Source organism: Maniola jurtina, chromosome 2 (assembly GCF_905333055.1).
Source record: "Maniola jurtina chromosome 2, ilManJurt1.1, whole genome shotgun sequence".
Lineage (NCBI taxonomy): Eukaryota > Metazoa > Arthropoda > Insecta > Lepidoptera > Nymphalidae > Maniola > Maniola jurtina.
In genome coordinates this window covers 10,572,794-10,598,140 of record NC_060030.1, presented here as the reverse complement: position 1 = coordinate 10,598,140, position 25,347 = coordinate 10,572,794, and the positions used below count along the sequence as shown (strand labels likewise).

At 36.0% G+C, this 25,347-nt stretch overlaps 2 protein-coding genes across 2 annotated transcripts; one reads left to right on the top strand and one right to left on the bottom strand.

Moving 5' to 3' along the window:
- Positions 1-259: 259 nt before the first annotated feature.
- LOC123875675 (myrosinase 1-like) lies at positions 260-19,613 on the bottom strand. The gene is made up of 7 exons (XM_045921648.1): positions 19,354-19,613; positions 12,032-12,150; positions 10,859-11,434; positions 9,167-9,261; positions 7,566-7,871; positions 3,215-3,456; positions 260-717 (listed from the first exon to the last, which is right to left on the bottom strand). The coding sequence occupies exons 1-7, from the start codon at positions 19,395-19,397 to the stop codon at positions 510-512; spliced, it is 1,590 nt and encodes a 529-aa protein (XP_045777604.1). The 5' UTR covers positions 19,398-19,613; the 3' UTR covers positions 260-509.
- Positions 5,432-6,750, top strand: LOC123875710 (probable chitinase 10). The gene is made up of 2 exons (XM_045921709.1): positions 5,432-5,588; positions 6,216-6,750. Exons 1-2 carry the CDS (start codon positions 5,491-5,493, stop codon positions 6,661-6,663), a joined length of 546 nt encoding a protein of 181 aa, XP_045777665.1. The 5' UTR covers positions 5,432-5,490; the 3' UTR covers positions 6,664-6,750.
- Positions 19,614-25,347: the final 5,734 nt, after the last annotated feature.

Sequence of the window (25,347 nt, the reverse complement as noted above, 5' to 3'; positions counted from 1 at the left end):
TTATAAAATTTTACCTTGCGTAATACAATTGAATTTCTGGGTATTTAACAATAGTTTGTATCTAGAAATTTAAATAGTTTTACTATGCATTCGATTCGGGTAAGTAAAACAATCAACAATAAAACCAAAAGTGTAATATAATTTATTTCGATAATATATTAAATAGAGAATTTAGCAATATAATAAATAGAGATTGTTTAAATTAAAGTTGCTCACTTATTACTCTTTATTACCAGACGACGGAAAAGTATTTTCCTTATTAAGTATTTACTTTCACAAACCACAATAAAACTTAATAAATAATATCTAGGTTGGTACAATAATATTACTTCTTATCCGTCCCAGCCAGTAGTACCTAAGTCACAACAACAATTTCATTTTATGTATCTGATCCATAGGAAAACTTCCCCGTCTCTGTCCATTAGGGATCAAGTTAAAACGAAAGTTAAGGTGTTGAACAATAATTATTGTAATGATAGTTTTACATACGTACTTAGTTATGTAACGTGTCATACAAGTAGCCTATAGAGAGGTAACATGGGGAGTATCGTCGGGACGAGCATGGAGGCGCCGGAGAAGGCGGTAAAGTCGTCAGGGTCGTAGTCCGGGGGCAGGCCTCGCGAGGAGACGACCCTCGCGTATAACTTCGCCGAACGCTTCGGTGTCCGAGTCTTGTTTGGACTGTTGAAATCGACCAAGTAAAGACCGAAGCGGGACCTGCAATTGCATTTACAAACATGAAGAGTGAAATTAAACATGATTTGAGAGTACTATGTGTTTTATTTAAGCCATTCGGTCCTTGCATGTGTCTATGAGGGACGTTAAAACTTCGTCCCAGCATGTTCCCTAAAGACTACCAATAGTAGTTTAACTATATCTTTGGAAACTACAAATCAAAGCGTGTTTAGGGTTCCGTACCTCAAAAGGAAAAACGGAACCCTTATAGAATCACTTTGTTGTCTGTCTGTCCGTCCGTCCGTCCGACCGTGGTGTCTATCAAGAAAACCTATAGGGTTCTTCCCGGTGATTTAGAATCATGAAATTTGGCAGGTGGGTAGATCTTATAGCACATGTAAAGGAATAAATCCGAAAACTGAATTTATGGTTACATCATTAAAAAAAATTAAAATGTGTTTCAATTTTCAAAGTAAGATAACTATACCAAGTGGGGTATCATATAAAAGGGCTCTACCTGTACATTCTAAAACAGATTTTAGAATGTACTAAAACAGAAACAGAACGCACTTGGCCGGTTTTTTGCAACGCACTGACTGGTCCACGCTGAGACAAAGGGCGACAGCAGCGCGATGCATTGGCAATATCACTACTCATGTGACTGCACCGTGAGGCGCGCAGCATGTCTGCCTACTGAACCGTCGATATAGAACGTAAAAAGCTATGTACCTACTGAGAGAAACTGAATAGAGCAAGTGACACTGAATCGCGCGACGACGCGGACGGTAGGCCACAGAAATCCAAATACTTAAATCTGTGGTAGGAGCGCTGCATCTCCGCGTGCTTCGCATCATGAACACACCATTAGACACGTTTGCAACGCGCGTGGTGTCTTTTTCAAGGATCAGTTGATAGTTGATTTTATTAATCCCCGACCCAAAAAGAGGGGTGTTATAAGTTTGACGTGTGTATATGTGTATCTCTCTGTGGCATCGTAGCTCCTAAACTAATTAACCGATTTTAATTTAGTTTTTTTTGTTTGAAAGGTGGTTTGATCGAGATTCGAGAGTATTCTTAGCTATAATCCAAGAAAATCGGTTCCTGTAACCTGTAAAATATGACAGGGGCAGGATAGCAAACATGAGATTCACTCTCACTAACACAAAGAAATTTTAAAATCACTATATTATCTTAACATTATAAAGTTTTAATTGGAATTTCAAAGTCTCGACAAGAATGTATCTAATTAAACTCTAACCAGATAATTTATTAATAAGTAGGATAAAAATTTAAATTAAAAGTCATTTTGGATAAGTATAATAATATCTACACGTATGAGCTTGTAAAAATACGTGTTAATTTGATATGATTTTCATCATAGATTTGCACAAAACAGTAGTAAGTACCTACTTAGATAATATAATATTATTATTATCTGTCTGATATAAATTGATAAAACTCTTTATTATTACGTTAGTGCAGTGAGTACCTAATATTAAATTCTAAATTCGTAAACGTAATAAAAAACCTAATGCTTCAGAAAATCTCAACACATGAGAAGATGTAGTCTCAATGAACGCCCTTGGCAAATCCCAAATGCGTTGTTGCGTTAAGGAACGTGTTTCGTTTGTGTGACTAATATATAACAGCTATATATATCTACTAGGTACTTATTAAGATTTAAGGTACTAGTAAGGTATTTCTAGGTACTTATAAAGAGGCACATTGTGGAAAAGTCGAAGCGATGGGTTTGCGTTTTGTCTAAAAATATTGTGAAGTAAATAACTGTACTATATCTTCATCGTGTCACTTATGTATTAGGTTGGTACCTATTCTTAAATATCTGCGAGTTCAAAATTAAAAAAAAAAACCGCTCAAGTGCGGTTTGGACTCGCATACAAAGAGTTCCGAAGCAACTTGTCTACACAAGAAAAAATACTTTTGATTTGCATGGCGGCCATTTTGAAATTTTTATTATATTTATTGCTATATACTAGTGGTAATAGAAAACTTTTTGTATGAAATTTCAAATTGAAAATTTCAACTTTTTGTATGAGAGTTGAAATGAGACGGTTCATTAGAACCGCCCGCTAATAGAAAAGACAGACTGACAGACGGCCGGAAGCAAAGCGGAGGCTCAGTGATAGGATTTCCTTGGCACCCTTCGGATACGGAACCCTAATAACTTATGAGTTTTCTAAGAGTAGGTATAGGAGTAAAGGAGGACTTCGTCTGTGTTGGCGTTTGGTGGCGCGTGTGCTTTAACTGTTTGGAGTTTTTTTTTTTTTTTTTTGTTAAATGTGGCCGGGTTTTATGTTTTACTGGGGTTTTTGGTGGTAGAACTGACTGGGAAGCGCTCTAAAGGGGTGCCGCGCGTGTGTCGGCGAGCGCCGGCGCAGACGAGGTCCATACCTACTTATATAGTTTCCCTAACTTGTAAATAACTACAAATTGACATTGGCTAATCTTTGTAAAGTCAGACGAGAGAGAAAAAAAAAGGAGTAGAGGACACAATGTATCAAAACACTGTACTACTTACACATAACCGTCGTCCCACTCCCAATTGTCCATCAAACTCCACGCGAAGTAACCTTGCACGTTACTTTTGTCCTCATGTATCGCGTGAAGCAAGGAGTTCAGATAGTGGGAGTAATACGACACGCGAGCTTCATCGTCCACGCCGCTGAAGTCAGCGTAGCCGTTCTCCGTCACGATGATGGGCACATTGTTGTAGGTCTTGCTGATCCATTGGACAAGGCGACGGAAGCCGAATGGTACCACCTGGAGAACAGAAATGTTTACTGTTTGAATAATAAATTATGAAACACTACTTTATGCCCGCGATTTCGCCCTCGTGGACTATACAATACCATAGGTGAAACCCGTATTTTATTTTAGCCTTAAGGGTTGAATTTTCAAAAATCCTTAACGGATGTCTACATCATAATAGCCATCTACATCTATTTCAAATAGATCTCCTCCGTTCAGTATTTTATGCTGTGTCAGTCAGTCAGTTAGGTACCTTTTCCTTTTAGTTGACTGTATAAAGGATTCTTGTACCTTGGTTGGCGTTGGACAAAGCGTAGGTACAGCTGGCAGCATTTTATCTGGTTTGTATGTGTAGATGGGCTGTTTGTGAAATTCACATATCACGTCATATAGGTAATACAATGATTCAAGCTATGAAAATTAAGTAATGGACGAACACACCCCACGCTACGTATCAGGCACATTCCTGATAGAAAACCTGCCAATTGAACAACCTGTTTGAACTAAGAAAATTACTATATGTGTATGTACATACTAGTTCCATGGTCAGGACGAACGAAAACCGGGGTCCAACTGACCATATTAAATTATCGTCTGATAAGGTTATAAATAGCCTGGGCCAGGGCTCTGCTTGAACCTACCTACTATTTATCCACACAGAAACGTCCTTTCTGTACCGTAATTCCCTTGGTAATTCATGTCACGCGCATTAAGCAATGTAAGATGTTAGCATTGACGCGAAGTCTATCATCTTGATCACAAAACAAAATTACCTTGGCCTAGCAACAAATTAATATTGTCTAACAATCGCTAAATTAGCTTAGATTTGACCGTAGACCGCGTCCCCTGGAAAAAAAATCTGACTAGATTAAGTATTATGTACATACTAACTACCTTACCAATTTGTCACTATACTGGTTTTTATAGTTTTATTATATATGTATAAACTGAGTATAGTCTATAATATGATATAACTATAAGAAGTAAACGCAGTGACCGGTAAAACCGACTGTGGTTTTTGTGGCACTGAATAAAATAAAAACCGGCCAAGTGCGAGTCAGACTCGCGCACTGAGGGTTCCGTACTCGGGTAATTTTCCGACATTTTGCACGATAAATCAAAAACTATCATGCATAAAAATGGAATAAAAATCAGTTTTAGTGTGTATAAGCGTTCGTTTTATCTCTGGAGATACGGAACCCTAAAAACCAAGACCACATAACATTATCTGTAAGTATTCAAGTATCTAGGAGCAGGTAGTAGGAAAGGAAATTACCGTTCTTATTAGACACTGTTTGATAATAATTATATTTTATCTACTAACAACCAGGGATGGACCATGAGTTTATGGGGCCCTGGGCTAATACTACTTGGGGGCCTGCCTAGTTAATCAACTAATTGCTATTTTCTCAAAAACTTTTCGCTAATGATGGCAGTACACGACACGCTGAACTGATGCATAGAGCCCATTCGACTGTGAATGACTGCGTTTGTGAGAAAATAGTTATACTGAAAATTAAATGGCGGGGAGTACCTATAATATAGTATGTAGAAGAAAAGAGCGTAATAACGAGAAAATAAAACTAAAAACAGCTTCGGGAGATCCCCCGTTTCATTTGATAGGCGTGCACAAGATTTAATTTCAGGGTTACTACTTTATGATTCGGTTTTTTTAATATTATTTTTATTCACAATTTTGTCTAAAAGGACCAAGGGGCCCTGTATAGCCCCGGGGCTCTGTGCTGCAGCCCAAAAAGCCCTTATAAAGATTCGCACATGCTAACAGCAGCAACTTAGTTCAAAAATTCCTTTCAGTAGGTAAGTACCTACCTGGGTTGTGCTGATATTATTAGGTAGGTTAAATAATAATTAGTTATCTATCAGCAACATAGTTGAAAACTTCCTGTTCGTACCTGAGTCGAGTGCTGATTCAGAATAAGCACTAGAACTCAACCACTTGAGTCTATCTGTCACTATAAAAGCGATGTGCAAATCTGTTTTCTGTTGTATCAAATCCCGCCAAAGGTACACGAGAAAGTGGCCAAAATGGGTTACTTTGGTAACATCTGTGCATTGTGCGTTTTGGTTTTTGCTGTGGGGTCTATTAATTTCACTGAAGCCCGGTCCACCAATGCGTTAATTAGGTAAGTGTTCAGTCTCAAAGGAATATTTTAAAATACTTCTGCAATTATGAAAATCCTGCAAATTTGACGACTTCCCTAACGCAATGGGTGACCACTGGCTGAGCGCTTTGGTCTTATCAGTGAGGGATCCTCGGTTCGATTCCCGGCAGGAATTTTATTAATTTTTGAATTTTCTCTGGTTTGGTCTGGTGCGACGCTTCGGCCGTGGTTAGTCACCACTCCGCCGACAAAGCCGTGTCGCCAAGCGATTTAACGTTCCAGTACGATGCCGTGTAAAAACCAATGGGGGTTTGGGTTTAATAAAAACTACCATACCACTTCCAAGCTAGCCCGCGTCCGTCTTAGACTGCGTCATCACTTACCAACAGGTGAGATTGCAGTCAAGGGCTAACTTGTATCTGAATTAAAAGATTATACTCCGTAACATCGTACAAGAAATAACACATTTTTTTTATTCAGATGATTTATTTTTTAAATTGGACGTCGCGTCGGCACAAGTTTATAGCAAATAATATGTGTAGGTACGTTAAAGGTACCCCTCACTTTTTGTTTCTCCACCACCACACCAATTACACGCTGTATTATTATTTATTTTTACAAATCCTAATTCAATTTTTATCGTCACAGGCATGAAGCCAAACGAGATATTCCTGATCGCTGCATCACCAACAGCGTGACACCCGTCACTTGCGACCACGCGACCATCACAGACAACCTTCTGCCGCATCCAGATGACTGCCAGCTCTTCTACTATTGCTTGGGCGCCGATCTACCACCGATATGCCGACAGTGCCCAGCCGGATTGCATTTTAACCCTAAAAAGCATGTTTGCGATCAACCCCAACAAGCAGGATGCCAATCAAGTGACTCTTCTAGCACTGCTAGTCCTTCTACTGAGGTTCCTGATTCTACTCCTCCGAGACTTGTTCCTACTACTGAGGAGTCTGAGTCTACTTTTCCGACAACTATTTCTACTACTAAGCGTCCTGTTTCTACTACTAGGGCTCCCGTTTATACTACGCTCCGTACCACTACTACTACTCGGAAAAGTGGGTGGTGTTGGTGGTGGTGCTAAAATCAGTTTGGTGCAAAGGTTTACAGCGAAACAAATTAAATTACTATTGTAACGGATCTTGGCAATAATAAATTTCTTAAGCAAAAAGTTCTATTTTTTTTTAAATAACCAGTTCCTACAGTAATATAGATCACCAGGGTCACTGCAGTGCAGTACCTAGTGCTTTATTTGTTCTATTTTTAACCGACTTCAAAAATGGGGGAGATTCTCAATTCATCCTTTAAGGCATTATGGAGAACTCTAAAGTTAAGTAAAAGTTTAGTTTAGTGTATTTTTAAACATTAAAGCGAGAAATATTGTTTGTTTAAAATCTTCGAAAAGTTAGAGGTCCAAAACCGAATAGGAGGCCGTCTAAGATGTCACCGATCAACTTAAGTAGGTATAAGTACATAGACATAATGTTTTATTCAAAAAAAGATGACCAAAATAATTAAATTACTATATAACGTTACTTATAGTCAATATCTATATTAATGAAACTAGGGAAATAGCTGAATCTAAAATGCGATTGCTTTTATCGTCTGTACTACGTAATTCAAAAGTGCTTATGGGACCCCAACTGTTCCTATTTCTACTAAGAAATAAATAAATAGGTAGTAACTGCTACATCGTATTCTTATTGCTTACGATCCCAATGTTTTATCATCAGTCCGCATAGACTTAGATTTATGAAACATCCCGTAGGAACAGAAACCCTTTGTTTTCCCGGGATAAAAAGTAGATTGTTTAGAGTATTATATACTCGTAGGTCTATGCTTGCATAGGTATTACTTGCCTGCGGAAATCCCACCAAAATCAGTTTGTTCCTTTGCAGATTAATCCAAACATGTTGCAAACATGTGTCTTGGTCTTGGAGGTAGTTATTCGTATATCACATAACCATAGATATAATATAGTTTTACCTTAAGCCAAGAGGAAGAACTCTTCGAAGGCCACTTCGGGTCTTGAACTCGGACGATCCCAACATCATTTTCGTGTGAGGGTATTCTTCCCACTTCACCGTCGGCCATACTGAGCAAGTAAGTGGTGTAGTGGTTGAGACCGAAGAAATCTGCGGTGCCTTGGATGTATGTGACTTCCTCAGGTGTGAACTTGGGCAAGCGGGAACGGCTATAGTTTTGCAGGCGACTCTTCTCGTCTACGAGCTTTATCAACTCAGGTGGATAGTTCCCATCTGCTGAATACACCGGATGTGCATACCATCCCAGCTGTAAATAGCAAATTTAGTATTTTAAAGACTCGTATTGACTATCGGCGGATTATAGGTACTACCTACTTTGATAGGTAGGTATTTATATTTGAAAATATATTTTGAAAACACTATGCAAAAATTACTTTTACTGATTTTTTATTTAATTCTTATTGTATATTATTTGGTTTGATTGAAAATTTATGTACTTTTTAAATAGAAACACAAATTTTTTTTCATTCCATCAGCCTGTATGCGTCTACTGCTGGACATAGGCCTTTCCAAGAGCGCGCCACTAAACACGGTCCTTCGCCTTTCTCATCCACCCGCTCCCCGTCACCTTCATTAGGTCATCGGTCCATTATATTTTTGTGTAGGTGTATAAGTATTTTTAATATAAAATTTACAATAAAATATACAAAGCTGATGGCAAAGTAACTACTCGTAGGAACCTAAATAAGATCGGATTGCCTTAATTCAATACGATTTTGTTTGACCTACTAAGTTTTCAGCTTGACTGTAATTGCAGATACGTACATTAGGTAGATAGGTAAAGTGGGCTCATGCCTCGTGGTACCTAATATATAAAATAATTACCCCAAAATAATAACAGTTATAATAATTAAGATAACTATATAATTATGACGACGTTAGAAGATAAAAATCCTCTTATTCGTTCTTAGGTCTTAATAGGTCATGTCAATAAGAAAATACTGAATCTCATAAGACAGAATTGCTTAAATACTTATATAAAGAAGTAAAGTTTGTAAGTTTGAATGTAGGTGGTAATCTCCAGAACCAATGCTTCGATTCTGAAAATTATTTCACTGATAGCTACTATCATCATCGAGTGTTAAAAAATTATTTCACTGATAGATGGCTACTATCATCATCGAGTGTTAAAGGTTACTTATAAATTAATAAATTACATTCAGCGATATAAATTTTTGAACGATCACATAGTTGTGATAAACTTATTGTGCTTATTTATACGCCATTATCATAATATTACAAGAGCCAACTGCTCTTAATTTTACACTTTTTTTATTATCTCCTCACCCTAAGGTTGCCTGGAAGAGATCGCTATTTTAACGATAAGGCCGCCTTTTGTACATAAATCTATAATGTTATTTATATATTACTATGTCTTGTTGGTGTACAATAAAGAATATTTTACTTTACTTTACTTTAAAATTAGTATACATCTACACAAAATGGGTAGGAACTACTAGGTAGGTAGGTACATTTATTGATATATAATATTGCTGATATTTTTTAATATCAAAATATAAGTAATATTATATGTATACTTACATGGGTCCGTAAGTAAAGCTCCGCCGCTTCTTTGTCACTCGAAGAATTAGTTTTGGGTTCTGCCCAATTTGAGTCTAAAGACAGACCGATTTTACCTGGAAAAATAAAAACATTTTCATAAAAACTAATTAAGTAGTAATAATCTATACTAATAAATAAAATTGGAGTGTCTGTCTGTAATTTCGAAATAACTACCTCATATTAAGCTCAAATGGTTATTTGAACGATACCAACACTGAATCACACGTTTTTAAAATTTTTGTCTGTCTGTCTGTCTGTCTGTCTGTCTGTCTGTCTGTTTGAAAAGGCTAATCTTCGGAACGGCTGGACCGATTTTGACGGGGTTTTCACAGACAAGTAGAGGATTGATCAGGGAGTAAAATAGGCTACTTTTTTAACCGACTTTCAAAAAGGGAGTTGTGTTTTTCTTCCTATGTACACCGAAATCTCCGAGATTTCTGAACCGATTAGCGTAATTTTTTTTTTTAATCGATAGAGGAACTTTGTGACAACTTTCCCACGGGATTTCAGACCCTAAATCCACGCGGGCGAAGCTGCGGGCATCAGCTAGTATCTAATAACTTTGAACTTTTTAAGTTCTCTCTTCGCTGGAGGCATAGATACTTAGTGACGAAATTTGCTTATCTTCGTAAAAATTTGGGAAAATATTACCACAAAGATTCTCACGCTTAGGATATTAAGAATTCATGTTTTAAATCTGTGATTTAAATTTCTAACATACACAGTTCAGTCCCAGTGGTAGGTAGGTAGGTACGGTATAAAAGCTACGGAATACCTCAAAAAGAAAAAAGGGTCTAACATAGATCTAACCTTACTTTTATTTGAATGTCAATAATACAAATCAATAATTTTGCGCCATGTTTGTATTATTAGTAAGTACAATTATCAGTGCGCGAATTTCATGCACTTATTTTTATTATATTAATCATTGTGATATTATGATAGCGATTTGAAAAATGAATAGAAGTAGATTGTACACAATATAAATAATTCATCACTACTAATTGAACAAGTTGTTTACAACATGGGAACTCTGCATGGTATTATAGCATTCCATCAATCATGGGTATCCAACATATTCTAAGGCATAGTAAAGATAAGCAGTGGTTAAAACGTCAGCCTCATATTCGGGGGGGTCCGGGATTCGTTTCGGGGCACACACCTCTAACTTTCCGGAGGTTTTTTAAATATCAAGGAAAACATCGTAAGAAAACCTGTATGCTTGAGAGATCTCCATATCTAATGTTCTCAAAGGTGTGTGAAGATTGTTAATCCGCACTGCACAAGCTTGGTGGACTGTGGCCAAATCCTTCTCATTCTGAAAGGAGACCCATGCACAGTAGATGAATTTATGATGATGAATAAAGGTATAAACTATACTTACTTATCTTTTTTAGCCCCCGACCCAAAAAGAGGGGTGTTATAAGTTTGACGTGTGTATCTGTCTGCGGCATCGTAGCTCGTAAACTAATGAACCGACTTTAATTTAGTTTTTTTGTTTGAAAGGTGGCTTAATTGAGAGTGTTCTTACCTATAATCCAAGAAAATCGGTTCAGCCGTTTGAAAGTTATCAGCTCTTTTCTAGTTACTGTAACCTTCACTTGTAGGGGGTGTTATAAATTTTACATTTTTACACTTTTTTTATGTTTATACTATAAAAAAATTGCTTACCTCCGTACAGTGGACGATACTGTTTGTCGAACAAATGATATACGCTCGCATGTGCTTTCAGTAGATTGTGAGTACACAGGTATTCGGCAACACCATGACGGTTCAAAGCAGGAGCTCTGTACGTACTCCCATAGCCCTCAAGGCAAGTCTGCATCGGCTCGTTGAAAGTGACCCAGTACTTTACTTTATCAGCAAAGTTCTCAAACAGTACGTTAGCATAATCAGTGTAGTAGTCGACTATGTGAGCGTTCGTCCAGCCGCCGATGTCCTGAAGTTTCTGAGGCAAGTCCCAGTGGTATATGGTCACCATCGGAGTTATGTTATACCTCTCGAGTTCACTTATTAGGTTTTTATAATACTGTATACCGAGCGGGTTCACTGTGTTGGCTAAACCGCTTGGTAGTATCCTCGGCCAGGATATCGAGAACCTGTAGATATCCACACCAAGCTCGTGGATCATCTCAGCATCCCTTTTGTACAAGTGGTAGGAGTCAGCTGCCACATCAGGCGTGGAACCGTCTTTGGTAAAATTTTTATCTACCCGCACTAAGCGATCCCATATACTTTCAGTTTTTCCTGCGAATTAAAAAAATAAGTAATATTTTATTGTACCATGAAGTTGAAAGTCAACTCTAGAAGTTCTATAAAACCAGTTTCTACCTTAAACAGTCTCTTTATTACTTGTTTCATTAATTGTTGTGTTTGAGATGGTTATAAGTTTTCAAATATCTTTGAACCATTTGTATTGTCTGGATCAAAAATATATCGAAGGGGAAAATATTACTACAAATCTTAAAGCTAGCCTTTATCACAATCATCATCAATCCATCGCCGGCTCAGTACTAAGCACGGATCTTCTCTCAGTACGAGAAGGGTTTGGCCATAGTTCACCACGCTGCGCTGGCCAAGTGCGGATTGGCAGAATTTTCCATGTTTTCAAAGGTGCGTAATATTTGAGAACATTATTAATAATTCCCAAGCATACCGGTTTCCTCGAGATGTTTTCCATCACCGTTAAATCAAGTGATATTTAATAAAACGCAAATAAGTCCGAGAAATCAGAGGTCCGAGCGCAGAATTGATTTCCGGGTCCTCCGAATAGGAGGCCGGCACCGCTTAACTATATTGTGTTAAGATAAAGCAAATAAGAATAAGATTTAAAAAATATGTTACCATCTAAGTTCCATGCTCCTTCGATTTGTATGGCTGCGGTAGAGACTCCAAAGAGGAAGCCTTTCGGGAATGTATAATTGGACTTGGAGCCACCCGCCAAATTTAATATTTCGGCATATCTGTGAAACGACAAATATTTAACTCATTAGTAAATACCATTCTGAGCATTCAAAGGCTTTACCAGTAAATTAAACTGGGTAGGTACTCGTATCTAAGTATAACAAATATTTAAAGGCGCAGTGCCATTCCTTCGAACGTGTGAGAAAAGGAAATCATCATACTTATACTTATAAAGCTTGCTTGCTTGTTTGATACTAAAAATAGACTTTATAAGTTTTTCGAGCAATTCAATACGTAAAATAGCGATCACGCTATCAGAAAACTATCAGCTATACCTATTTTTTTTTGCTATTATATCGAGTGGGATATCAAATGAAAAATTTCTGAGTTCATAACATAAATATTCATAATAATCATTGTTATAATACACCGAGCGCCAGAAAAAAAATTTTATTAAATCTACGTATCTATACCTATCGGCAGTTCGCGGGTATAGTAGGTACTAGGTAGTCGGGGTTAGTGATGTTTAACTTTATCTTGTTATATTCCATCTACGAGTACCTATTCTCATATTGACGCAATCATACCAACAAATTACAAATTTATTGCAAGAAACCACAAAATAATACTTCGCCATTTATCTTTTTTAATTTGCTATTGGGAAAACATTATGACAAGAATATTGTTAACTATCCTTTTGCAATTGTTTATTACTTTATCTACTTTTATCTATGTTTATTTTGTTAATAGGCACTTATTATTTATTTATAATAAAACTATAACTGGACGATTTCTGTACATTATACATGTTGTTTAATTGAAGGAACCATTATTATAGATAGAGAGCCCAAACCATTTTTTATTTTATTTTTGTCTGTTGGTCTCTCCCTGCACGGCGCGGCGTGGTTTGACGAGACGCTGAAATTAATGAACGGATTTGAACGCAACTAGCTAATGATCCGGGTTAATAATATAGGTACCTAGTTGTCCAGTAGTACCCAATGTTGTCCAGTATTATAGAATACCACGATTAACATGGGTCCAAATTAAACTGCTCTGTTCATTTTCAAACAGTAATAGTATAATCACATAATACTAAAAGTAAATAAAGTCTCTGACTCAAGTAAGGGAAGAAGCCGCCTCTTGACAAAATTTATCATTGGTTGTAAAATTTTTTTTTTTTAAATTAAAATAAGAGTAATAAAAAAAATATACCTAGTTTACAAGTATAGGAAAAATCTTCATCTCCAAAAACAATAGCGTTCGTTCGGTATAGAGAAAGAAAATTTTTGTCGATCTGTTACGGTTTTATTACAAGTAGGTAGGTATGTACCTATATATTGTCAGCTATGTTCTATAATATTAGGGAGTTGTACAATCACTGTTGTAGGTACAAATAACTATGCTCGTACAAAATTATAATTTATTCACAATGTTATTCTAAAACATTAGCCTCAGGTTCAACTTAATTTAATAATAATAGGTGTATATTTAGTTCAGTTATTTAATTTTCAGTAGGTAGGTAATTTATATTAAGTATTATAATGGAATAAGTCATTAATCCATCCATCAGCCTGTAGGTATGCGATCACTGCTGGGCATAGGCCTTCTAAGTGTGCGCTACCAAACACGGTCCTCCGCCTTCCTCATCCCTCCTTCTTTAGGTCATCGGTCCAGTAGCGGGGTGGAGGTCGTGCTACACTGCGCTTTATTGAATAACTGTTTACTTACTTAAAAAAATTATTACATATAACCATCGATGCATATAACAAATAAGGTGAGTCCTTTTAAAAGGACATCGGAAATCTGCAAATTCCGTACTTTTCCATCGGCTCTTGACAGCAAACACGCAATCGATATAAAAAAGATAATGAACTATTTTCCTTTCAATGCAAAGTCTATGTACTTAAAGTCTTAGCAGTATTAATATTATTCAGATTTGAGCTAGATAGAAACAATTATTCGAGTATCGTGTAACATTAGCGTCCTTTAGCAAGGACGTCTCTGAACATTAATAAATCCATTTCTCAATGATACTGGACAATAAGCACGTCCGCTTTGTATTGTGAAGAGATCGTTAACCCGAAATACCTACAACAGATTCAGTTAGTCTTACAGGCACGTGTCTTCATATGTCCGCAATTCGATGTTTCTTACTATATAATTATTATCTGTATCATTTAAATTTTGAAATATTTTTAGGCATCACGTGTGTAACGTAAACAGGATTGGTAAGTATAAGAAAAGTCAACAATTTTGACTTCCAAAATTCAAAGCCTTTTTAACCCCCGACCCAAAAAGAGGGGTGTTATAAGTTCGACGTGTGTATCTGTGTATCTGTCTGTGGCATCGTAGCTCCTAAACTAATGAACCGATTTTGATTTAGTTTTTTTTGTATGAAAGGTGGCTTGATCGAGAGTGTTCTTAGCTATAATCCAAGAAAATCGGTTCAACCCGTTTGAAAGTTATCAACCCTTTTTCTAGTTGTTACTGTAACCTTCACTTGTCGGGGGAGTTGTAAATTTTTAATTTACACTTGTAGGTATATTTTATTCAAATTTCATGTCAATAGGAATAGCGATTTAGTCTGTGTGTTGATATATAAGTCAATCAGTCAGTCAGTCAGGACTTTGAATTGTAGCCAAGTGGATAGACACGTAATTTGAAAAAAAATTAAGTTATTTATTACATGCAAATGCAAAAACTTCGGTGCTGAATATTTTCGCAAAAAAACTCCTTATGTAGGAGGTAACTACTTGTCACTAACAACCTAAATATGTCATTTATGGTAATTTACAATATCAAAGTCTGTGATCTAGACTTTTTTTTTGAAAGATCTTTTTATGCAATTAAAGATTTTATTATACGCCCTAGGCTATAACAAAAAACTCTATAGTAATAAATAAATAAATGCTCAATGAATAAAATTAAATATACTTAAGTAGTTTATATATAGCCATAAAAATGTAGTTGGTAATCGTTTGTCCTTTAATATTAATGATAGAGGCTTACGTAATATTAATTGAATTGGTGTTTAATTACCGGTAATTATAACTTTAAAATACTCTGATTGCCAGTCTTTTAGTCGTTATGAAAATCGTTAACATTGTAAATTACACAAAAATCAAATATTGTTTTAATTTATTTTATTAATAAATTATTATTTACGATATTGGAAGCCATTTTCATTATTTTAATTCTCAAGGCAAACGAATGAAGTTCAAATTCTTGATCATAATATCGGGACTTGGGTAATAATTGATTTGTTTTAAGCCACATAATGGCCAACAACGCGATGTTCAACAACGTTTCCCGTTAAACGTAGATGTAGCACGACCAACGTACGACGGCATTCACACTGCCGTTTGGCGTTAGACGATTTTAAACCCAATTCAATTGGAATTAGACGTTAACCGTTCAAGTGTAGCCACTCAGTTTACACGTTGATTTTATCGCCATATTTATGGCGTTGTTGGGCATTGCGTGTAGCCCGTCAGACATTACTCCGTCACTCGCTCCACACAACCGAAGTTTGGTTTTCATTTGAATATCAACCAATCAAACTCGATGCAATTTTGTAGACGCATTCTAGAAATTAATATCTGTGTCTGTAATCTACCAGATTTCCGTAGAAATAACTAGTTTTAAACTTACACAGGTAAAAAGACTTGTATGTTAATACTTGAGACCATGCAACTTAGAAACTGAATATTTTAACTGAATTCTGGAAACTATAGAGTCAGACATAGATGTAGAACATATCTAAAAATTTCATTGAGTTTGATTGGTTAGTATTGAAATGAGAGTCAAATAACGTTTGCTTGAGCCCACTTCGATAAATACTTTTTCGCTATACAACTTATCAGCATAGATTACCATGTAAGTAGACTTATAATGTAGGTCATACAACTGTCTAGGTATTATTCAACAGTTTAACATAGTATTTTGCATACAATTAGTGGTATATGGTACAAAGCAAAATGACATTGATACGAGTTACGAGAAATTGTTCCTTGTTTCCGGGAGGAAAACCTTCTGCTGTCATGACTTACTTTTGCGGGAAATAATACGAGTAGGTAGGTAATGTCATATGGCACACGTTCGTAAGTTAAGGTTATGATTAATATCGATTGTCTGTTAATTTGATATCGATTACTGATTGTTCCTATTATAAATGAATACGCGGTCAGCTTAACAATCTGTAAAATCTGTAAAACCTCCTATTAACACGAGAAAGAGCAAAAAAGAAGCAGTAAACCGATTTAGATACCTAAAATAGACCTGAAATATAGTAATTTTGGGTGCGTCATTACATCGCAAATCTTACTAAGTACTACTAATTATTATCAATAGATACGGATACAGTCTTATTTTTTAATTTACCTCCTGAGTTAAATTATGAAAAACCCATACTAAACTACTTTATTAAAATTTTAAAAAATCAATATCCGTAATAATATTGTAACCTGAATTGTGTTAGGTAGGTATAGTGCGTTTCATCGAATAGTACCTATGGCGTTATGTTGGCTCCCCTGTCTGTCCAAGTCATTGTCACCATATTTGCATAAGAAGACGCAGATTTTGTTTATTTTCATTTGATTTTCCTGAATGAATGAAATGAAAATCAAATGAAAATAAACAAAATCTGCGTCTTCTCATGCCAATATGGTGCCAATGACCACCCAACAGACAGGGGAGCCAACATAATGCCATAGGTACTATTCGATGAAACGCACTATACCTACCGTGCAGGTATACCATAATATTTTATATGTGGAACATAATCAACAAGAGAAAGTTACAATCTCATAAATCAATCACAAGCTAGAGGTGCCTACCTATCTACCTACTTACTGTAATTAAAATTGGCCTTTACTATTGTAGTTATAGCTTTCATACTATTTAGTCTAGCCGATAATATCAGCTATCAGCAATTAAATAAGTTATTTGTTAAAGGAATACCTACAAGGCTTTAGTCATTGTCTTAGCGATAAGGCTGTGCATTAAATGATTATACTCACGTGTCTATATGAACTTACAAATAATATGCACCAATTACATACAAAAGTATATAGATAGTAAATTTTGTTATACCTTCTTAATAAAATTTCGCACGAGTAACAGTTAATTTCGAAGTTGCTCTGTTTATTTATTTTAGCTTCCTCAAACGCGATAGAAATTATTACATACTTTTAATTACAAATCGCCACTGCACTGGATCATACTACGGAACCCTCGGTACGCGGTTCTGACTCACCCTTGGCCAAGTTTTAAGGTGAATATAGATAATCCAAAGATAAATCTTTATCGATATTAAAAGGGAAAAGTGTTCAAAATATGATATGAATTACATCACTTATGTTGAGGAAAATATTATTATATTAAGTTTGACACATTATTACTGTAGACACCTACTTTATTTTCATTTTCGTTCAAGGAACTTACCTATGGTCGAAAAAAGTATTCTTACCTATTAATATTTTCTTAGCCTTATTCTTACAAGTACCTATTTCAGTGGAATGTATTACGTTCATCAATAATATTGTTGTCTAATCATAGTCGGGTGAGCTTGAAATATTAAGTAACTAGGCTACTAGCGGATTAATCTATAGACTTAATCGCATTAGGGCGGTGCGATTATAATAAGACTGAGTTTTATAGAGCACACTTTGCTCAGACTTAAGACACTGTTAAAACGAGACAGTGTTATTCCGTTGGCATAAATCTGTCTCGTTTTAACGCTTGAGCGATAAAACGAGCGATAAGCGATTTCAGGTTGAAATCTATAGAGCGCACTTTGACTCCGCTTGACAGAGTCCGTCTGTCGTTCTATCCGTCCGACCATTACAACTGACTATTAATGCTATCGACTTGAAAGAAACAGTGTTAAATAATACCTGTCCAACCTTATTAATAATAATTAATTAAAGAATCCAAAAAACAGGTCTTTATTGACTTATGATGAAAAATGGGCAAAAACACGCAAAAAACTTCGGCATATCCTTCCTCCCCTCCCTACCCTCTTATTTAGACGAAGATGCACAGTAAAAACTCTGATATTAGTAATTATTTACCAAAATATGATACAAGTTTATGAAAATACTACCGGATACTATTATAAACTTTTACAAACTTTGCTTTGCTGGCCCAAATGAAAGGCATTTATTTTTGTCAGTAGATTAATTTAAATAAATAACTAAGAACACATACTAATAATGTTTCATTCTAAGCTACGGAACCATCACCTCTCAGAATGTGAGTCGCACTTGGTTGGTTTTTGAGTACCTGCATGTTTTATTTGCACATCAAAATGCAGACACGAGTGATAAAATATATCTACCTACCTGTCTCAAATACTTTGCAAAGTGAAATAATAATACGCATTTGTATCTAAAATTACATTTTTACCTAAGCTACTCGTACGTAGTCAGTTGCTTTAAAAGCAACTATGAATTTTATCCTTTTTGCGACAAACATTTATAAGTAACGAGCTTATGCCCGCAATTTTATCCGCGTGGCTACACAAATTTCAAACCCCTATTTTATACCCTTAGGGGCTGAATTTTCCGAAATCCTTTCTTAGCGGATGTCTACGTCATACAGTCTGATCTGCCCAGTAGTTTGAACTGGGCGTGCATTGATAGATCAATCAGTCATCATCTGTCACCATTACCTTTAATATATTTCGATAATTTTGCTTTCGAAAAGTATGTTGCAGAACCTATGAAACATGGTAATAGCAAACGTTCTAAACGAACGCACCACGAAACGCCATAGATAAGTAATTCATGACATTTCCATTAAATAATAATAGAAGTTTATTTAAAGGTCATATTTTAAGGTGGAAGCGACGGGCCTGCCCGCGAAATTCAAATTTAATTTGGTTTTTCACAATTTGTAAACTAATACGACAACGTAAGCTTATGGTATTTTGATTGCGACAATGGCAGTATCATCCTCACAGGTTTATATAAAAATCGTTACTTGAAAGGGTCCAGTTTAAGAAACTAGCTCTAGTATCGACTATTCTCACAAATTAGTCGATACTAGAGCTAATTTCTTAAACTGGACCTATTAGGAAATTTCATTCTCTTTCATCCATAGTCATAACGTAAAATCTGAGAATACTTTGGCTACCCGTGCGAAACCGAAAAAGGTCGCTAGATTTTCTACTCTGTGGTCGCTAATATCAGATGATTGTATTATTATCTTATTAGAGCCAATACTGGTGTCGTAAAATATAAACAACAATAAAAACTTACCCATGGCAAATTAAAACCGCAAAACAAAATATATATTTGAACATCTTGATTTCTACACTATATATTCTATTTAATAAATAAAAATATCACTTCTGAATATCACTTATGGAATGTGTTATAAGTTAAGTAAGAACTAGAATCGACGCATCGCTACAAACGTAGCTTTATAATTTTCGTTTGTAGAGCCGCTGATTTGATCTCTTTTAGGGTCGACTCGACGTGCAATGCGCGCGCCAGACTAGCGCGCACTGTAGCCTTTGCTCAGCAAGCCTTTAGATATTAGTATATTTATCATAAAATGAAAATAGCAATATGGTGAACTCGCCACCAATAGAGCCACATTGAGCTGTTTCAGCATCCACACTTGAAACAGTCTCCGGATGTAACCTTCAACTTTTCCTTTACGTGGGGTTAACTTTCTTCCCGGGTTCAGGCTGTGGATCCGTTCTTTTGCTGTAGTACCTAGCATTAAGGTTGTCTGGACGAGATCGCTAAGTATTTAGCGATAAGGTCGCCTTTTTGTATCTAAGTAGATATTTTTAAGTTTTCTTTTTTGCTACCTATCATTTGTGTTTTGTGATGCAATAAAGTAAATATACCTACTATGAAATACTAACTACCTATAATAGTACTCACAATTATACCATTTTTGGCTAATTAGTATTTAATTGTCCTTGTGATAGCCTAGTGGCTAAGACATCGGGCCTTATATTCGCGAGGTCGGGGACTGGATTCTGGGCAAGCACTTCTAACTTTTCGGAGCTTTGATCACTTTTTTCAAAAGTGAAGGAGAACATCGTAAGGAAACTTTGATGCCTGAGAGTTCTCCAAAATGTTCTCAAGGATGTGTGAAGTTTGCCTTTTCGCACTGGACCAGCGTAGCGCTCTATGGCCTAAAAGCTTCTATACATATACAGCACAAACTAACGCAGCAAATACAGCAAATACTACTTAATGCAAGATTCTTTGAACTTACACTATAATACCTAGTAGATACCTACCTGCCTAGAATTAAGGTTATAATGTTCATGGCCCACTCATTGGTTGCGTGAATAATAACTACAACCTTGATAATAAGAAAAATCTGGTCAAGTGCAAACTCAAACATACCTGTCAATGTAATTAATACTACCTGTTCGCTAGATATAATTATTATTTCCCTACTGTATTTTGAACTTCCGAAACTACAGGGAAGCTAGAACTTATGTCATAAAGCTTAGTAAATATATACAAAAATGCTAACCTCAGAAACTATTTTATGGATTTTCATCAAAGTATACTTTGTATACATCAAAGTATACAAAGTAATAGGTACTTTACTATCGATGGATTCTTTGAAATGGTTTGGGTGATAATTTTGTAAAAGTTCAGTGTAAATTGTCTGAACTACCTATGTAATGTTAGAAAGGTCGGCGAATTGGCGAGCTTTCCTGATGATTACTGCGTAAATCGTTAGATTTGTATATTATAAAAAATTACCTAAAATAGTAAAGTAATAAAATCGTAACTTTGTAAGTCTATCTTCTAAAATTATCATTCAAAGCAGGTCGCTAGCTTGTTTATAAAGGCAAATAATGCAGACTTTTTTGGGAATTTGTTCAGAAAATGCAGATAGGTATTTGGTATCTGATAAAATAATATAACACAAATATGTTGATTTATGTGTCAAAAATATTCTGATTTCTGAGATAAGGATTCAATGGCAATCCTAGAGAATATCACAAGAATACTCACCTGCAAAACACGTTTAGTTAGAAACACCTAGATCTAGAAGTATGTACTAAGAAAGATAATGTCCAATATAACTAACTACCTACTACCAGGGAACGTTCAAACCTGATACAAATAACTTGGTTTTCCCCTTTTACACTAAGGATTTTCCAGTTTATGTGACATTTCTTGTCTTCTTTCTGTATGCAGTAGGTATGCAGTCTGGCTTCATGAAGTTTATCATTCTCGAACATAGCGTTCACGTGCCTTGCCCGAGCACAATATTATGATTGACAAATAAAATAGACTCGGTCAAAATTGGTCTAAATTCTGAATAGACGAAAATGAAGCTACTTTGCGAGGTTTTCTATACCTACAAATAAATTATTTATTACCTGTAGGTACCTACCCAGTTAATTTTTCATACGGGCATATTATAATGAATATCCAGCGTACCCTTGACGTACCTAATTGATACCTACATTATAGCCCACGGTTATGGATGATAAATTTTCCACTATCAAAAGAGTGCAAGAATAACATTGTATTGCACTAGACATCTGGCACTCATTTAGTAGTTTTATTTCGAGGAATTTAAGCAATAAGTAGTTAATGGAATTGTATTGAGATATGTGAAATTAATTGTATCTATAGGTAGTTACTTTAAGCCCCTTTTTGGAATTTTGCTATTTGGTTGTTGGTTGGATATTCTACAACCTCATTATAATATCTCTATGTATAGAATATTGATACAAAACCGAATATTGATTTAGAAATTCATTTAAGAACAGACAAATGGACGGGCCGACCGACATACAGACAACAGAGTGACATTAATAGAGCTCTGTTTTTACCCTTTGGGTATGGAATCCTAACTAGGACAAACCAGAGGAGGAGTTTTTTTTTCGAGTGTGTAAAAAAATAGTTTCGAGGCTATTATAGTGCCTACCTGCCTGGCCCTATTTTTGGGCCAACCTAAAATATGTGATTTGGCGTCGCCTGGAGCCTAAACGAGTTGGTTGACAGATTTTAAAATTTATGTTGTGTACATAATATGTAATGTTTATTTATGTATAGTGCTAGAGAGTGCCGCAGACGGGGACTTGTTGAGCAATCGACATGCCCCCGGCTGAGATAGGTAGATACTCCATAGAGTGTAACTACTTACTTCATCATTGTTCATATTATTGAAGCAATGAAGTAAGTTATAATAATGAATCTCAATAATAACTTTTGCAGACTTCTGTGCAGCCGAGTTTCTTTTTTATTTAAGTAAGTGATAATTTTTTTTACTGGTTTGTACCAAAAGTTCGACGTAGTTGCTACTTACATAGAGATCGTCTGACGATGACGACAGAGTCAGGTAATCCATTTCAGCGATTTTTATGGTATGAACGAACAGTAAATCTTCCGAACAAACGACCTCAACCATGTACTTCAATGGCACGCTACCTATAATTTTATTGATATTATTATGTTACGGGCCTTGCTTGCGGTGCGGGGCGTTAGTGATACTGCCCGGACTAAGGCGACTTTGCGCAGAAAAAGTCGGAGATCCCCCATTCCTTCCATTCTACATAATTATTCCTAAAAATTACTTTACTTTCTTTCATAACAAAGAACACCGTTAAGGGGCATGAGACGGATCTGCCCGCGAAATTCAAATTTAATTTGGTTTTTCACAATTTGTAAACTAATACGACAACGTAGGCTTATGGTATTTTAATTACGACAATGGCAGAATAGTCGATACTAGAATTAATTTCTTAAACTGGACCCTTTCAAGTATGACTGTGAGGATAATACTGCCATTGTCGTAATTAAAATATCATTAAGCCTACGTTGTCGTATTAGTTTACAAATTGCGAAAAACCAAATTTTTGAATTTTGCGGGCAGGCCCGTGTGGTCCAAGGAAACAAGACGCAAATCTGTGCTGTGCTCTTTGCAAACATAAAGCGTCTGAAGTTCATTGCAAAGTGGGCATAGCTGGAAAATATCAATGTTGCACACCATGCGAACTTGGCTTGTAACAGATACATATAAGATAAGTTATTTATTACGTATCTAAGTTTTTATTAATTCTATCGTGAGTTCCGGATGTTTAAAATACATACAGGACATGAATTGTTGTACTTAGGTAAGCTGCTGTACCTTAGTATAACAGATAATTAAATGTTACGAGCTACATGGCTACATAACTATCAATTGTTGTTTTGTAGGTAAAATACTCGTAGATTCCTAATGTTTTACTCCACAGCCTCAGACCAATTATTAATTACTAGCCTATTCCCGCGACTTTGCCTCCGTAGATTTAAGTTTTATAAAGATCCCATACGCATTTCTCTAAATCCTTTGTGCATCATTAAACCCTAGCTTAGAGCCAAATTAGGTCAATTGATTTAGTCTGTTCGTAGTCTGGCAGTCAGTCAGTCAGTCACGGTACGGTTTATATGTAGGTGTGTATTGTACATATAACAATAAATAATAATAAATACCTACTGATTTTTTTCTTATAATACTAGAGGATGCCCGCGGCTTCGCCCGCGTGGATTTCGGTTTTTTTTAATCCTGTAGGAACTCTTCGATTTTTCGGGATAAAAAGTATCCTATGTCCTTCCCCGGGATGTACCCCAAGTCTATACCAAATTACATTAAAATCGGTTAAGCGGTTGGGCCGTGAAAACGTAGCAGACAGACAGACAGACAGACACACTTTCGCATTTTTAATATTAGTATGGAAGTATGGATAAGGATCATCATCATCATCATTATCATGAACAACCCGTCGCCGGGCCACTAGTAACTGTGCACAGGTCTCCTCTCAGAATGAGAAGGGTTTGGATATAGTTTACCACGCTAGATTAATCCGGATTCACTACACAGACCTTTGACAACATTATGGAGAACTTTTAGACACGCAGGTTCCCTCATATTTTCCTGCAACGTTAAAGAATGTGATATTTAATTGTTTAAAAAGCGCATAACTGCGAAAAGTGCGTACCTACCAATAAACAAGTTATTAAGCAATAACTAAAAACCTACCTATAATATCAAAGCGTATCTACAAGGTCGTCTATGGACGATAATAAATCTTGAACAAAATTCTCTGCTTCTATTTATTAGGTACATATCAGAATTTGGCGGTTATTTCCATCTACGGCTGAATACCTAATCTTAGTTTCCATCTTATCTAATTGGCTGAGGCACCTAGGGATTGAAACTGAAGTCATAGACATTAGACAATTTTACGTACTTTTTTAACCCCCCGACCCAAAAAGAGGGGTTTTATAAGCTTGACGTGTGTATCTGTGTATCTGTCTGTGGCATCGTAGCTCCTAAACTAATGGACCGATTTTAATTTAGTTTTTTTTTTTTGTTTGAAAGGTGGCTTGATCGAGAGTGTTCTTAGCTATAATCCAAGAAAATCGGTTCAGCATTTTGAATTGAAAGTTATTTGCTCTTTTCTAGTTACTGTAACCTTCACTTGTCGGGAGTGTTATAAATTTTTGATTTGAGCAGTAGGTATTAACAAGCTATTTCAAGTTCCTACCCGGGTCCTCTGACATCTACTAAGTAAGCACCCGAGCCATTGCTAAATCTACTGATAACCTAACTTATTATTTTTAACAATACTAGACATAGGTCATCTGATAGATAGATGTTACCATAGTTATCATCCATCTTTTTTCCTTCGCACGGGTCTCCTCTCAGAATGAGAAGGGATTAGCCATAGTCTACTACGCTAACCAAATGGGAGTTGGCATTTGGCAGACTTCATACACCTTTGAGAACATTTTTGGAGAAATCAGACACCCCGGTTTCCTCACGATGTTTTCCTACACCGTTTTAAAACACATAGTTCCAAAAACTTAGAGCCCTCGGCTGAAGTTGGACCCCTCGGCTGCCTTCATCTTCATGGAGTAGTTTCTGATGGAAAGCTTTGATCAGGTGGGAAACGGCCTTCGACCAGAAACTTATGAATTTTTAATTCACTTTTATTGTCTTATTGTAGGTAGATTTTGTTGAACTAAATAGCTGGTCAACCTTCACAGAAGTCAACTTCCGCCCTTCACTTCGTATTCGACCTATAATAATATCACAATAATATTATGTCGCACATAGGTAGGCCTACCTAAAATCGTAACTGAGACTAAGGAAGTAACTTCTTTAAGAGGGGTCTCTCCGTCACTCGCTCCATTCAAAAGCACTTGTAAAAGTTTAATTGAATAAAAATAATTTGAATTTGAATTTGAATACAAATGTAGTTCGTCTCTCATTTGAAT